The sequence below is a fragment of the Dermacentor variabilis genome, chromosome 7 (assembly GCF_050947875.1).
Source record: "Dermacentor variabilis isolate Ectoservices chromosome 7, ASM5094787v1, whole genome shotgun sequence".
Lineage (NCBI taxonomy): Eukaryota > Metazoa > Arthropoda > Arachnida > Ixodida > Ixodidae > Dermacentor > Dermacentor variabilis.
Genome location: NC_134574.1, coordinates 159727100 through 159740198, shown reverse-complemented (window position 1 = coordinate 159740198; position 13099 = coordinate 159727100). Strand labels below are relative to the sequence as shown.

General features: G+C 44.2%; 1 protein-coding gene across 1 annotated transcript in view; it reads right to left on the bottom strand.

Annotated features, from left to right (window-relative positions):
* Window positions 1-13099, bottom strand: part of LOC142587244 (protein Skeletor, isoforms B/C-like) — a 50848-nt gene that overhangs the window by 30048 nt on the left and 7701 nt on the right. Inside the window, exons 3-7 of the mRNA XM_075698110.1 lie at window positions 11918-11990; window positions 11678-11786; window positions 10466-10628; window positions 8125-8197; window positions 742-922 (exon numbers count right to left, since the gene is read on the bottom strand). Coding sequence (XP_075554225.1) covers window positions 742-922; window positions 8125-8197; window positions 10466-10628; window positions 11678-11786; window positions 11918-11990 — 599 coding nt within the window. The remainder of the gene's footprint in view (window positions 1-741; window positions 923-8124; window positions 8198-10465; window positions 10629-11677; window positions 11787-11917; window positions 11991-13099) is intronic.

The following is a 13099-nucleotide window of genomic DNA, read 5'->3' as shown; positions in this document are numbered from 1 at the left end:
ATCCCTATTGCCCTAAAAGGAGGCTTACTTGGTATTTGCTTATTTGGCATAGTTATCTGTAGAATTAAAGATAAACTATACATTGCATTCGAAAGGGATCAAACACTGAACATTACTGCGCCAGAATGGCACAAATAGCAGAAAAGATTTTGAAATTCATGACATCATACAGACGCACCCGCATTAGAGTTTACGCACGACAAAAGAATTGAAGTTTGGCTTTCATTTTATCCATCATTCAACCTCTTTAGCGAAATTAATGAAAATCAAGTTTTGAAAGGATACTTTATCAGATATAACTAATTAACTGTTTCAAAGTGAGACATTGATCGTTAAGGCTAAGAATAAAGTTCTTGGTATCTAATCTTAACCACAATCCGCTATCAAAGTTATGGGGGTACTTCCCGTTAGCCGAAGGTAGTCGAACACGTTTTCTTTGCTGAAACAACCTTCCGAAGTCCCTCTTGTGGCATCCAAAGTAGAGACGAAATGATAACTGCCAAGATCTGCTGTCTTCACACAAAAAAAACTGACACAGCGAAGTCGGAGAAAAGCATCAGTGCTGCTGAAAGAATTCCGGCACATGCTTGTCTTCCACGCTGGCTGTCATACACGGGAGACAAATCAAGATGGCGTATGCCGCTCAAGTGAAACGCGCTCACAAATCCAGCTGTTATTCCTTATCCCCTTCGACTCCGTAAGAACGGTATCGCACATAGGCCAGACGAGAGCGGAGCTCACCACCCTCTTGATCCACCTCGCATTGTGGGGCACGTTCAGGCGCTTCGGAATGGTGCCCTGCACCAGGGACTTGGAGCAGCCGGTGCAGTAGACCGCGAACCAATCGACGTCGTCCACGGTCAGGTTGCCGGGAAGCGTGAAGCGCAGATTTGCGCCCGCGTACTTTCCCAGCACGTGGGTCCTGCGCGTACCATCGGGACAAAAGCCGCGAAAAAAAAATCGCGTCTGAACCCATCTACCGATAACTGTCGACAGTAGTGCGTTAGCAGTGAATCAATACAGCGGAACAATCTATGTTAGATGACCGTCGAAACGAGTCACGCACGAGGCGTGCACTGCTGCGGGACTCCTCATTCGCGCCTTCCCTAAACACACACTCGGCGCCATCTAGATGTGCCACCGCGAAGCCTGCGCATGGCCTCCGAAATGCGTGGCACGCCGGTGCGTGAGAACGCTCAGAAACGCGTCGTACACGGCAACCGGGCTCCTCTCTCGCGCTTCGTTCTGGACACGCTGCGCCATCTTGCGGCATTGCCGAGAAGTCGTCGCGTGGCCTCCGAGATTAGAAGCCTGGCGCGCCGGTGTCCGCGAACGCTGAGAATTGTGCCCTCGCTTGGCCGCACACTCAGTGGCACATACTCAGTGGACTTGTGACGCAGTCTTCTAATGAGTCTGGTTGCTGTCCTTCAGCAACCCTTGTGACGCGAGTTCGTCTAGGCTCGACATCACAGAAATATAAGGGATATTTTTCGTCATTGTATAGCGGCACATTTCAATTGGCACACACACATTAACAATATATTCTGGTTATATTACTGTTACAAGCAAGATAGGTGTCATTTAATCATGCGGTTAAATAGCTTAGTAAGTTTCATATCGTTAGGCATAACGCATACAAAAGAGAAACGATCAAGAAATTTTGCAATGTCATGTTTACTTAGACCGTAGTTAGTTCGACGGTGAGGTACAATAAACCGCGTCTCTCTGAAGCTTTAGGCACTACATTTTACATAGTTTTGTGTAAATTCATCGGGGGGTTCGCGAATCTGAGTGAAAGCAAGCACAGAAATCTTAAGTCACATTAAGCGTTGGAAAGGGAGGATCTTTCATTAAATGAAATGTGGCATGAAAAGTTCATATCGGTGCAAGCAATAAATAGCGCGTATTGAGCGCTTTTCTACTATGTGAAGTGCTGAAATATTTCACTGTGTTCTAAGAACCAAACCAAGAGACAATATTGCAGTCGGAATTCTATAAAGCTGTGATATAGTTGTGTTTTAAGCCTCACAGGCAGCACGCCTTAATTTTTACTTAAGAGTCTCAATGACTTCGTGGTCAACGCACGTTGCATACATATGCACCAATGTTTCGCGATCATTAGGGTACATACGATGCAAGTTGCATAATTCTACTGAAGACATTCGTAAACTAGCTTATCTAACATTTGTCCGACCTCAGCTTGAATACGCCGCATCCGTCTCGTCTCCCCGTCAGAAATACTTGATCGAAAAACTCCAATCTATTCATAACAGGCCTGCGCGTTTTATTTCACGTTGTTACGACTACAACAAAAGAAAAACACAAATTAAACTCGACCTCTCACTACAATCCTTGCATGAACGTCGTGATATAGCCCTGCTATCTTTATTTCATAAATACGTTTATAATACAGCGCCATAAGCTCTGCCTATTTAAACTCCCCTCATTACAGGTCACACCGGTTGTACAATCAGTTCAATTTCATGCGCATCTGCGGAAAGACTCAATCTTTTAACCACTCCGTACTTCCAAGAGCCATTCACCTTTGGAACGATCTTCCTAACGCCATCACTTATGAGAGTGACCAGGAAAATTTCCGGTATCTTCTAACAACGCATTTTTCAAACTCTACATTTCCCAATGAGTTATTTTTTTTCTTGCCTTTCCCGTTATTAATGTGCTACTATTGCAAGCGACATGCTGTTTTGTTACAGCCGAATATGCTCGCTCGCTCGCTTTGTAATTCTATTGATTATATTTTATTTTGTGAAAGTTTCTTGTTCAGTGACCTCGCGCACTCAAAAGCATTCGGTTTGTCGGTTATATAAGGCGTCGCTGCCTACCGCAGCGCCATGACAAGGCGCGCGCTTGGAGCCGCCCAAAGGGGAGGAAAAAGAGGATGGAATAAAGGCAGAGAATGAGTAATGTCTCCATTGCTGTCGTACTCAGTAATATGCACGATATAACATTGTCCATTGCCCAATTTTAACGCCACATTACTGTATGTTAGCGCATTTCTTACAATGTATGTTTTGTATATGCATTCACATATGTATACTAACTATTGTATATCATAATGTTTGAGTGTAAGCGCCCCCCTTGCACAATGCCTCTAGGGGCCTGTAAGGTATCTTTAAATAAACAAATAAATTTGACAATAAAGTCCCTAATATCGCAACATGCTCATACCATGACTAAATGCACATCGAAGACAGCACCGAATTTTTTTCTCAATTCGCCAGCTCAATGCTACTGTTTTGATGCGTAAGACAGCATTGTTCCCGATTTTTTCTTTTAGGAAGTAAACAGAACATACCTTGTTTTCAACAGGTTCAATTGAAATTGTTAGCATTTACCCAGCGGTTCAAGAGCTGTTGCACTGAACTTCGAAGCTACGACAATATTGAAAAAATGTATATATTTGCATAATCCACATTTAAGTGCTGTATACAATTTATATTAACAAAATCGCTGATAAACACTATAACTAAAAGCGGCCCAAGCAAGAGTCCTTGAGGCGCACCATACAATATGACTCCTAAGTTTGAGCAAGATCTATTTATTCCTGTAAATTGATAACGAATTGATATGCAGGTAAACTAAACGCAGTGCAGCACCTCTAATACCACATTGTTCCAATGTGATAATAATAAGTAGTGCTTATTCAAATCAAATGCTTTTCTTAAATCTGAAAAAATAATATCAACAGTTCTTAAAGGGACCCTGAAACGCTTTTGACGATTTTCTACAAACGTACTGAGTCGTTAAAGCAGGCCCTTCTGATCATTATTTGACACATCTAAGTGCTCTGCGTAAAGCGTGTAATTAATTATAAGGTTTTAAAGATGCACATCGCTGCCGATCGCAGCACACTGCTCGGCGGAATTTTAAGCCGCCCCTACCCATATGACCGAAATCACCCATACGACGTCAGTGGGGCGAGCTATCCGATTGGCTGACCAGGGCGCGTGATCGATAATTTTTCCAACTTTATGGTAAACAAATGATCTTCGTAATAGTTGGAATGTTAGTTAATTTGTTTTTATGATCAAAAAGTAGCATAAAGAGAATGCACAAGAACAATTTTTCAGTACATTAAGCACTTCCGGCACACAGTGTCGTCTGCTTGTGTTACAACGTACTCCATTTTGACGAGAGCTCCGCGGTCACAGTTGGTCTCAGTCTTTTCGCGAGCACTATGATTCGACTTTGTTGCCTTGTGGACTGCAAACGTAGCGACTGGCAATATGTCAAGCTGCGACATCGTGTCCCTCTCTCTGCAAGGCAGCGTACGAGCGAACTGGCTGCTGCGCATCGGACTACCGCTATCCGATCGGCGCCAGGATTTGCGCGTTTGTGGCCGTCACTTTACACCGGAAGATTACTAACGCAACAGCGTTTCGCGAGTCCCGCAAACGTAAGCGCAAGGGGACAGGGTCTGGCCGCTTGACTGTGCCGTAACGGGATGAGCCGAGATGAGCAGAAGGGCAAATGTGAATGGTCTGCACGGTGCAGCCACCTGGTGGCATAGAGCTCAACCATACACAGTAGCAGCAACGAAGCGTATTCTTTGCTGCTGGTGCGTATTTTTCGCAGGAGTGTAATCATCAACACGTTGTTTTTATAAATGTTTAAAATGTTTTACACTTGGTTAGAGCAATATTAGCTCTTTGTTTGGTTGGTTAAGCTCTGCACCAACAAGTGTATGGACCGTGCAGACCGATCAGGCCGCTCACGTACGTCTACGCCAAAGTTACTTCATCAGCTTGAGTTTATGCCTCCAGTGATTTGCCGAAATGGCCAGCTTGCCTGTGGTTAACGGAATACCAGACATGTTCGGCGCTACGACAGAATGCTCGCAACGTACGCTGCTTCGATAGCTCTCGCTTGGGGTCGACAGCCAAGCGGCTAGCGGAGAGGTCTCGCGCGGGCGGGGGAGGGGGGGGGGGCTCCAAAACAACCGGAAGTGGACGATGTGATGTCGCATCGTGACGCAGGACCAGTGAAGGCGGAGCGTAGCCCCGCTCGCTCGGCGAACGAGTTGAGGAGGAAAAGCGTGGATGGGGAGGAGGGTAACTTCTAATCGCTTGTAGCTCCATTAATACGTAACGCTTCACTCAAATTGTGGTGCGAATGTTCTACTTAAGCTGTACCCTGCGCATCTACAAAATTTGTCCGAACCGTTTCAGGGGCCCTTTAATCCTTCTATAAATGTTGTACCTCTGGCACATATAAAAGTGCATCTTCTGTCGATTTCTCTTTTTATAACTTTACTCTTTCTGAGTTATTATATTGTGCTTAGAAATAAGACGATATTCTATTATTATTATTATTATTATTATTATTATTATTATTATTATTATTATTATTATTATTATTATTATTATTATTAAGAACCGAGAGCACAGAAATCAGATAATAGCTTTTTAGAACATTAACCGGTCTGGAGAATCTAGAAAAGTACTCGCTGAAAACATAACGTACAGACACGCGCTAATGGCGCGTTAATGATCGCTGCGGCAGCTTTAATTGGCAAAATGTTGCTGTCGTCGTAACCACGTGATTTGTTTGACTTATGAGAGAGGATCGTACTACAACCTGTGTGGAGTCACGTGCTTCCAGAAATACAATTGACACATCTAGTTGCAGGAACGGTCCTCGAAATGAGGAGCCGCAAGCGAGAAAATGGAAGTCTTACGAATCTAGACTACAGCGTTCATAACCAATTCATTAATATTTGATATTGCGTAATTTTGACAGCGTAATCATATTCAGAACTCGTAAGTTTAACGTTGCATTGTTATCTTTTCGCTTTACGTTATTACTATTTATTTATTTCTATGTTGCCCAAATTCCCGAGATACTTCGGATAGACGCGTCCAAAGAAATTCTGCAAGAAAGGTCATAATAAGCAATGTTTGCATCATGAGTGATCATAAGCAGTGTTTGGATCAGAGTCACCAACACATCGTGAAAGTTTGTGTTTGAGAAAAACTCGCAGAAAGCGGCTGTAGTGATGCTGTTATATTGTGGTGCACTGTAGCAGTGTGTGTATTTCCGCCTTGAATTTTTTCTTGACCCGTCGTGGTTGCTTAGTGGCTATGGTGTTGGGCTGCCAAGCACGAGGTCACGGGATCAAATCCCGGCCACGGCGGCCGCATTTCGATGGGGGATAAATGCGAAACGACCCGTCTACTTAGATTTAGGTGCCCGTTAAAGAAGCCCAAGTGGTTCAAGTTTCCGCAGTCCCTCACTACGGTGTGCCTCATAATCAGATCGTTATTTATGATCGTTTTATATATGTATGTATTGAACCATATGGTTCAATACATACAGATACATGAGTGGTTTCTCAGATACATATGTATCTGAGAAACCAATCATGCCAAAATTATAGTACAGGTTAGACAATAATTCCACTATTTCAGCACGCTTGCTTTCCAAATTTCTAATGCTAACATGAAATAAAAACGGCTTCGTTATTTGTGTTCGGTATAAAGGATTATTCACTTTATTTGGCTTTTCGACTGTAATTAAGCACGCTACCCGCCTGCGACCACACGAGTTCAGACCGTTCAGTACTGAACCTATTGTCCCCGTACGCCCGCATAATTGTCACGTTCTCAGTGTTGGGCGCGAGGACATACCAAGGCGGCGTTTACCGTCAGCACCAGGGAGACGTAAAAAGCTGGATCACGTGCGAATCGTCTCCTACGCGGTGCCTGTAGCTATGTTTTGCATCATACGAGTGAGGAATTTTTGTCCGTCTGTAGCTGTCATTTTTTATGAAAAAGGGCGTTTTGATTCGGTTGCTTTGTAAGTTGTACGAAAAGAATGTTCGTTTCTCCGAGCCATTTTATCAAACTTTATCAAACGTTTATCAAAGCGTATATTGCCTGCACTGCGAATATATCCTGCTGGGACACCAACGGACAAGCTAGCTTTGCGGAATGTGAGTGCTCGTTCAAGAACCTGGTGGCTTGCTTGGCATAGATCTTGAGCCACACAGAGACGCATTCATATGCGGGAAAGGATTCACACTCAGATCTGCGCAATACGAAAACAAGGACGCAGGGCAAGTGCATGAGGTGGCGCAAACAAGGCGCTCGTCCTGAGTCCTTTTTGTGTTAACCTCGCTTTTTGCGCTGATTTCAAGCACGAATTCATATCAAGCAGCTTAGCTTTATGCCCTAGTGAAGGAGCGACAGACGTGTCGTTGAAGCCAGTAGTTCTCGTGATATCACCACGTTATCAGGTAAATCTTCATCGTTTATAGCTTGCTCGAAGAAAACAGAATCCTTTCCACGATGTTCAAGTGCGCTTTGCTTGTACGGTTTTTTTTTTCGCTCACCACATGAGCCCACATCTCATACTCCGTTGGCCCAGTGAGGTCATCGGATTTGCGCCTTTATGTTTCCTATCCGCTTAACTCTGGGATATAAACATATAATGTCTTCTTAATTAACCCTTAGACTCAATGCGATTGGCCCGAACATGTAACGGGCACTATTGCAATATTGTATTGTTTACTTTAAGAAAACTACGGTCGAATGCGCGTATTGCAGGGTTCTGTTGGTCTTCGGCATGAGTGTCTCATTTATTTCTCGCGGATAGACATTTAACAGCATTGGGAACTCGTACGTTGATATATTCCTTCCAAAGAAATAGTTGAAGCACGTGCACTCCGATCTATAAAACGAACGATACTGTAAATTCCACGAGCCATATGCAACGCAACTCAACTGAGACTTTCCAGCAAGCGTTGAAGACACACCTTATATACTTTGTACTATGTGTTCTCATCCTGTAACCAAGCGAAAGCAAGTGACATTCGTACCCCGTGTGCCTTGTGTTAGGCTTGCTGCTATGGCTTGTCGAATACAGTTCTTGAGGTTCTATATAGACAAGTTTGACTGAATGTCCCCATGTATCGGCGCCTTCGTCAAAACCAACTTTTGTTCACCTGATCGGTAGTTTTTCAAAAATCTCTATAGAGACGCGTTTAAGGTCAATGAGAAACATATATCCCAGGAATAAGATCACTCAGACAAAATCTTATGGCGTGCTGGAAATTCTTTGTTTGCGCGTTCAACCTGCCGAACGAAGACAGCCTCTAAATCGCACCTTCCTTTTTCGTCCAGAAGCTTGATTCCTTTGGGTCCCGGCTTGCGGCCCTTTCCGACTAGGAAGTACGTACCTGCAGTGGCAGACGGGAAAAAAATTTTTTTAAGCTAGCCTATAATAGATTGCACTGAAACAGCAAACAGATGTATGACCGGTAACTCGAAAGCACTGCAGCACAAGCGTATAGACACAGCAGAGGAACGCGCGCACGCGCGCACGCGCATAACTGCTGCTTGTTTTTCTGTTTGTGCTGTCAGTTCGCGCTGTCATGCTTACGCCACAATAGCAATGACAGTGTGAGGTGCTTTTGACGAGGAGAGAGAAAGTGTGGCACAGGAACGTCTGACTGGTTATTTAGGAGATCTATTTCACCATCAGTTTCAACTGTCACAAAAACTGCAGGTAGTTACGGCTCTCAGCAGACTGAATAAGCTCGCAAGGTGTTTACTTGTTTGTTTATGTTTGCGTGTATGTAAGTAGTTATTTCTTCGTTCATTTGTATGTATGTATGTATGTATGTATGTATGTATGTATGTATGTATGTATGTATGTATGTATGTATGTATGTATGTATGTATGTATGTATGTATGTATGTGTTCGTTTGTATGCTTGTTTAAATGTCTGTCTTTCTGTTTGTTTGTTTGTTTGTTTGTTTGTTTGCTTGCTTGCTTGCGTTTCTGTTGGAAAAGACCGCCTTAAGATTTATGCGACAGTGTATTACAGATAAATGAGAAGCTGCTGACCAGAGAAATATGGGACGAGCTATGGGTCGAGCATGTTTTTGAGAAGACATCGCTAGGTACATAAGTGCAGGAAAAGAACGGCACCAAGCGCTTATAACCACCCAATACACTGTCGCGATAAGTCACTGGTGAATGTGGCTGACATTCCGCACTCCGCTCTAAATTTCCTCGCCACGCATTGTTAGCCAAACATGTAATGGCTAACACGTTTCTATCTGCTAAGTGATGGGACGTTAAAGTACTCTGCGCGAGCAGGTGATGGCGGAGCAAGGCATATATTATTTTGCCTTACGTGTCCCTCTACGAAAACTAAGTTTTTTATATCACTGGCAGTGCGCAAATGACCACAAGAAAAGGATAGAAGTTTCCTCCTGGTCCTTTTGCGCATGCATCGGCGGGCATTACGACACCTATGCATTTCTTGTTCATTTCGTTGATTGTTTCCTTCCACCTCTTTTGTTTTGCTTTCTCTGTTTAGTCATGGAAACGTCGTTATGATTCCATTATTCAGCGTTCAATCCCCCCTTTTCCGCTGGTCCGCCTTTGTCTGCTAGCGTTGTACGTACCTCCAACTATATATCATCGTGGTGATGACAGCGCTTGCGCACGCATGCGCCGTGAGCATGGTGAGATCTCCTTCTTTTCAGCTGTTTTGGCAGCAGATTTTATGCAAAAATCTATTATGACAAGCTTTGCAGGTCCATCTTCTGCTCTATGAAAGCACGATTTCGCGAAAATACCACGAACACTGCTTATATAGCGCGGGAAAAAAGGACATTGCGGAAACTGAAGGGAGCGGTATTTAGGCACGCCACTACCGCGCAATCTCAAGAAACACTGAAAACAAAGAAAACACTGGGGAAATGAACATCACTCGATTAATTAGGCGCCTATGGTAATTGCTTGGGGAAGCATGCATTCTTGCCGTCCGAACCCATTCTTATTCCTAGTGAAGATAAGCAAATTCAATTAAACGACAACTTGCCGCCGGTGGTAGGCGGACCCAAAGCGACCATAGATGCCGGCCCCCTCATCGCCCTGCTCGTCTTGAAACGAGTCCGCAGCACCAGTGGCGCAGTCGAAAGTGCATGCATGCGCTGCATGACCACAATTTCCGTCAAGTGAGCTTCAATTTGGAACTTAGTGTTCGCTTTTATTAACCAACCTCAAGCTGCTGATGTTACAAGTGTAAAGCGGTTCACTTGTGCACTTGTGAACTCTCAGTTCGCGCGACACCATTCTTACGAGGCGACATTCCTTTGAACATATTGATACGTCATAATAGTCGGAAACAGCTGCACAAAGTGATTCGCTGCGACTGTGCCGGGAAAATGACGTGAAACTGAAAATTCCTACATCGAGTGTTCCGACAATGGGTTCACTCAAAAAGTTCCTTCTTGTGGCGGGCGCTTGCGTGTTATCCTATAGGATCAAGCTACTACAAGAGTCCACAGAGCGAGTTCGAAGAGGAGAAATGTTAAGCACACCACGGGTATGCCGAAGCAAACCGGTGTGCTCTTCACGTAGCACACCATGTCGATTACGCGACATGGTGCGCAGCGATGGCATTCGAACTTACGCCCACGGAACACCGTACCTGGTACCGAGCCGTCATAGTAGAAGTTCTTCAGCAGGAGCGTCTTCTGGTCCTCGATGACGACGGCAGTCGCATTGGTGTGGTCGCCAACTAGGTGGGCTGCCGCCATCGCCGGCCTCGGGAGATTCAGGTGGGCGGGAATGTACACGTGCGCAAAGCTCCTCTACGTGCAAAGACAGCATTCGTCAGTCTGTGTTCGGAGCCAGCAAATTTCATTGCTTGCGAGATCGACCAAATGCCCTTAGGCGAGTTGTTCAAAGTACGTGTTAAAAAGGCAACCTCTAGAGCGATGTAATTAGTTCATCCTTGGAACATCGTGAAGATGCTGGACGTAAAGAAGAATCGACAAGAGAGCGCTGTTTCACGGCTAAATCAACGCCGACTCGCCTAACGTTTAGTACCACTGGTACATTAGCACTGCAAAGGTAATCAAACATTTCTTTCTTTGCTGGCCACGGTTTCACGCCGCACTTTAGCCTTCAGCAACTGATATCCCTTACCTATTAGAGCAACCTGCTGTAAACACCGAAAGCGTAGACAAGCACTGCACCTCACCTAAAGCTGGGGGTGAAACAAACACTCAATAAAGTTCATTTTGTCACACCAACGACGTCAATTATTACTCGCAGGAGATCAAAAGTGTGTGCTCACCCTACGGTGTGCCTCATCTGCATGCATGCAGCTGGCTATTTTTTTTTATACTGAGCCATTCTAACTTTTTTTAAAAGCAATAAAATTAACTAAGAAGGAAGTGCCTATGAGTAACCTCTTCGCTCAAACGCTCACTTCTCAAGCACCGGAACTCGTCTACGAGCAGTCGCAAAACACCTAATTTTTCCTGGAGACAGTCGTTTCCTCTGTGACAGTCGTCCAAATCGCAACTTGTGATGGTTATCCGCAGCCTCTAAAAAGCATCGGAAAAAAGATTTTACGTTCAGCGGCACGTCTAGAACGTGATAACCAGTAATGCGCCTCCATAGCGAAACTGACTCTATAGATTGATAAGGTGAGCACAATAAAAATAACCATCTACCTGCATGTGCAGGCTTAGTTAAAGCAGTCAAAGTTTTTCAGTAAGTCGAAAGAATCAGTGGTGTTCTGACAGTTCTACAAAGAGCTTATTCAAACTAAGGCCACCATTTCAACTCTTCTTTTTTTTTTCTAGAGCAATTCATCGCGACAGCTGCCGCAACGGACTCGCACATGCGTTACCTTGGCTTTCCTGTCGTACACGCTGAACCACTTGAAGTCCGAGATCGTGTTACCAGCTGGCAACTTCAGCACGATCGTCTGATTTCTGTAGGCCTTGAGTGCTTTATCGCTACGGAAAAGGAAACGAAAATCATTCTGGAGAACCGACATGTCGGTAGAACTTTCGAAGTGTGCATGTCATGGGTAGATGGAAAACCCGAACACGTCGGGCAAAATCTTAAAGTAGAACATGGCGTTTACCTGCCCGTTTCATCCCTCACAAGGATCCCGTTCCCGTCAGGCTTCTCCCATGTGCCGGCGATGAAGCGGGCGCCTGAAACGCAGACCAAAGTAAATGCTCAAAATCGGAAGGGGGGTGGGGGTTCCAAATTGGTCAGTGCTTTGCTTTCACCTTGTCGTTCGGTCATTAATAGCATGGTGATCAGTAATATGCAGAGTTGACCCAACCAAGAAGTCAAGACAATTGAGCATGCGTGAAAAGTGATAGCAGTTTTATTTCGTCAATGCAATACCATCAATAACATTATTCCGACAAAAGAAAAGAGGTCTCGATTTACAAGATTACATGTGACAAAACCTGAAGCCTTGAACCACGTCTAAGAGAAAAGAAGACAGCAGCCAACAAACATAGCAACTGGATCAACGAAGAGAACATTCAATCTGATTTACGAGGCCAAATCAAACAACAAAAATCAACGCTCGCATTAACGCACTTTTGGGAAGAACAGGCCAGCGACTTTTCGCACACCCAGGAATTTGGGACATCGGGGTTACTTCATATGTTCTACAACATGAGTAAACAAACATTCTTTTCGCACTTGTAGCGGTCATTACATCTCCTTATAATCTACTGTGTGGAAACTAGTATTTTATTCATTTGATTATTTACCGAGAAACTTGTTTCACCTTGTAGGTTCGCTGCTCTATCCCATGCGTTTCTTTCACTGCTTTACGCAGGTGCTTTGTAGTTTGGTGCATGCAAAATTTTAATGAAAGCGAATCTCACTTGAAAGAAGTTATTTACCCCGTAGTCTTTTCAAGATATGGTTTTGCCTTTCACATATGCTACTTCACGTAAATTCGCTGCAAGGTTCATGCGTTTTGGGGTGTCTGACATACTCATAAAAAGCATATACCCCGAATACTGGCTGCACTGCAGTGCATCTTTACAAAGTTGCCTTTGTACTCTCAGAAACATCCCGCAATTAATCAAGCCTTCGCACGTACGAAGAGAAGTTTTTTTCAGTGCTTTGTGCTGATTAAAACACATTTCTCTCGTTATGAATTTATAAACATCGCTATTTTCTGTGCATGAACTGGTTATACATTGCTGCGTGCTCTCTCAGGCATACTTATCCGTCTGTAGCGACGTCAACGACAACTAGTTTCTCTTTAAGTTACATTATACAGAATCATGAATAG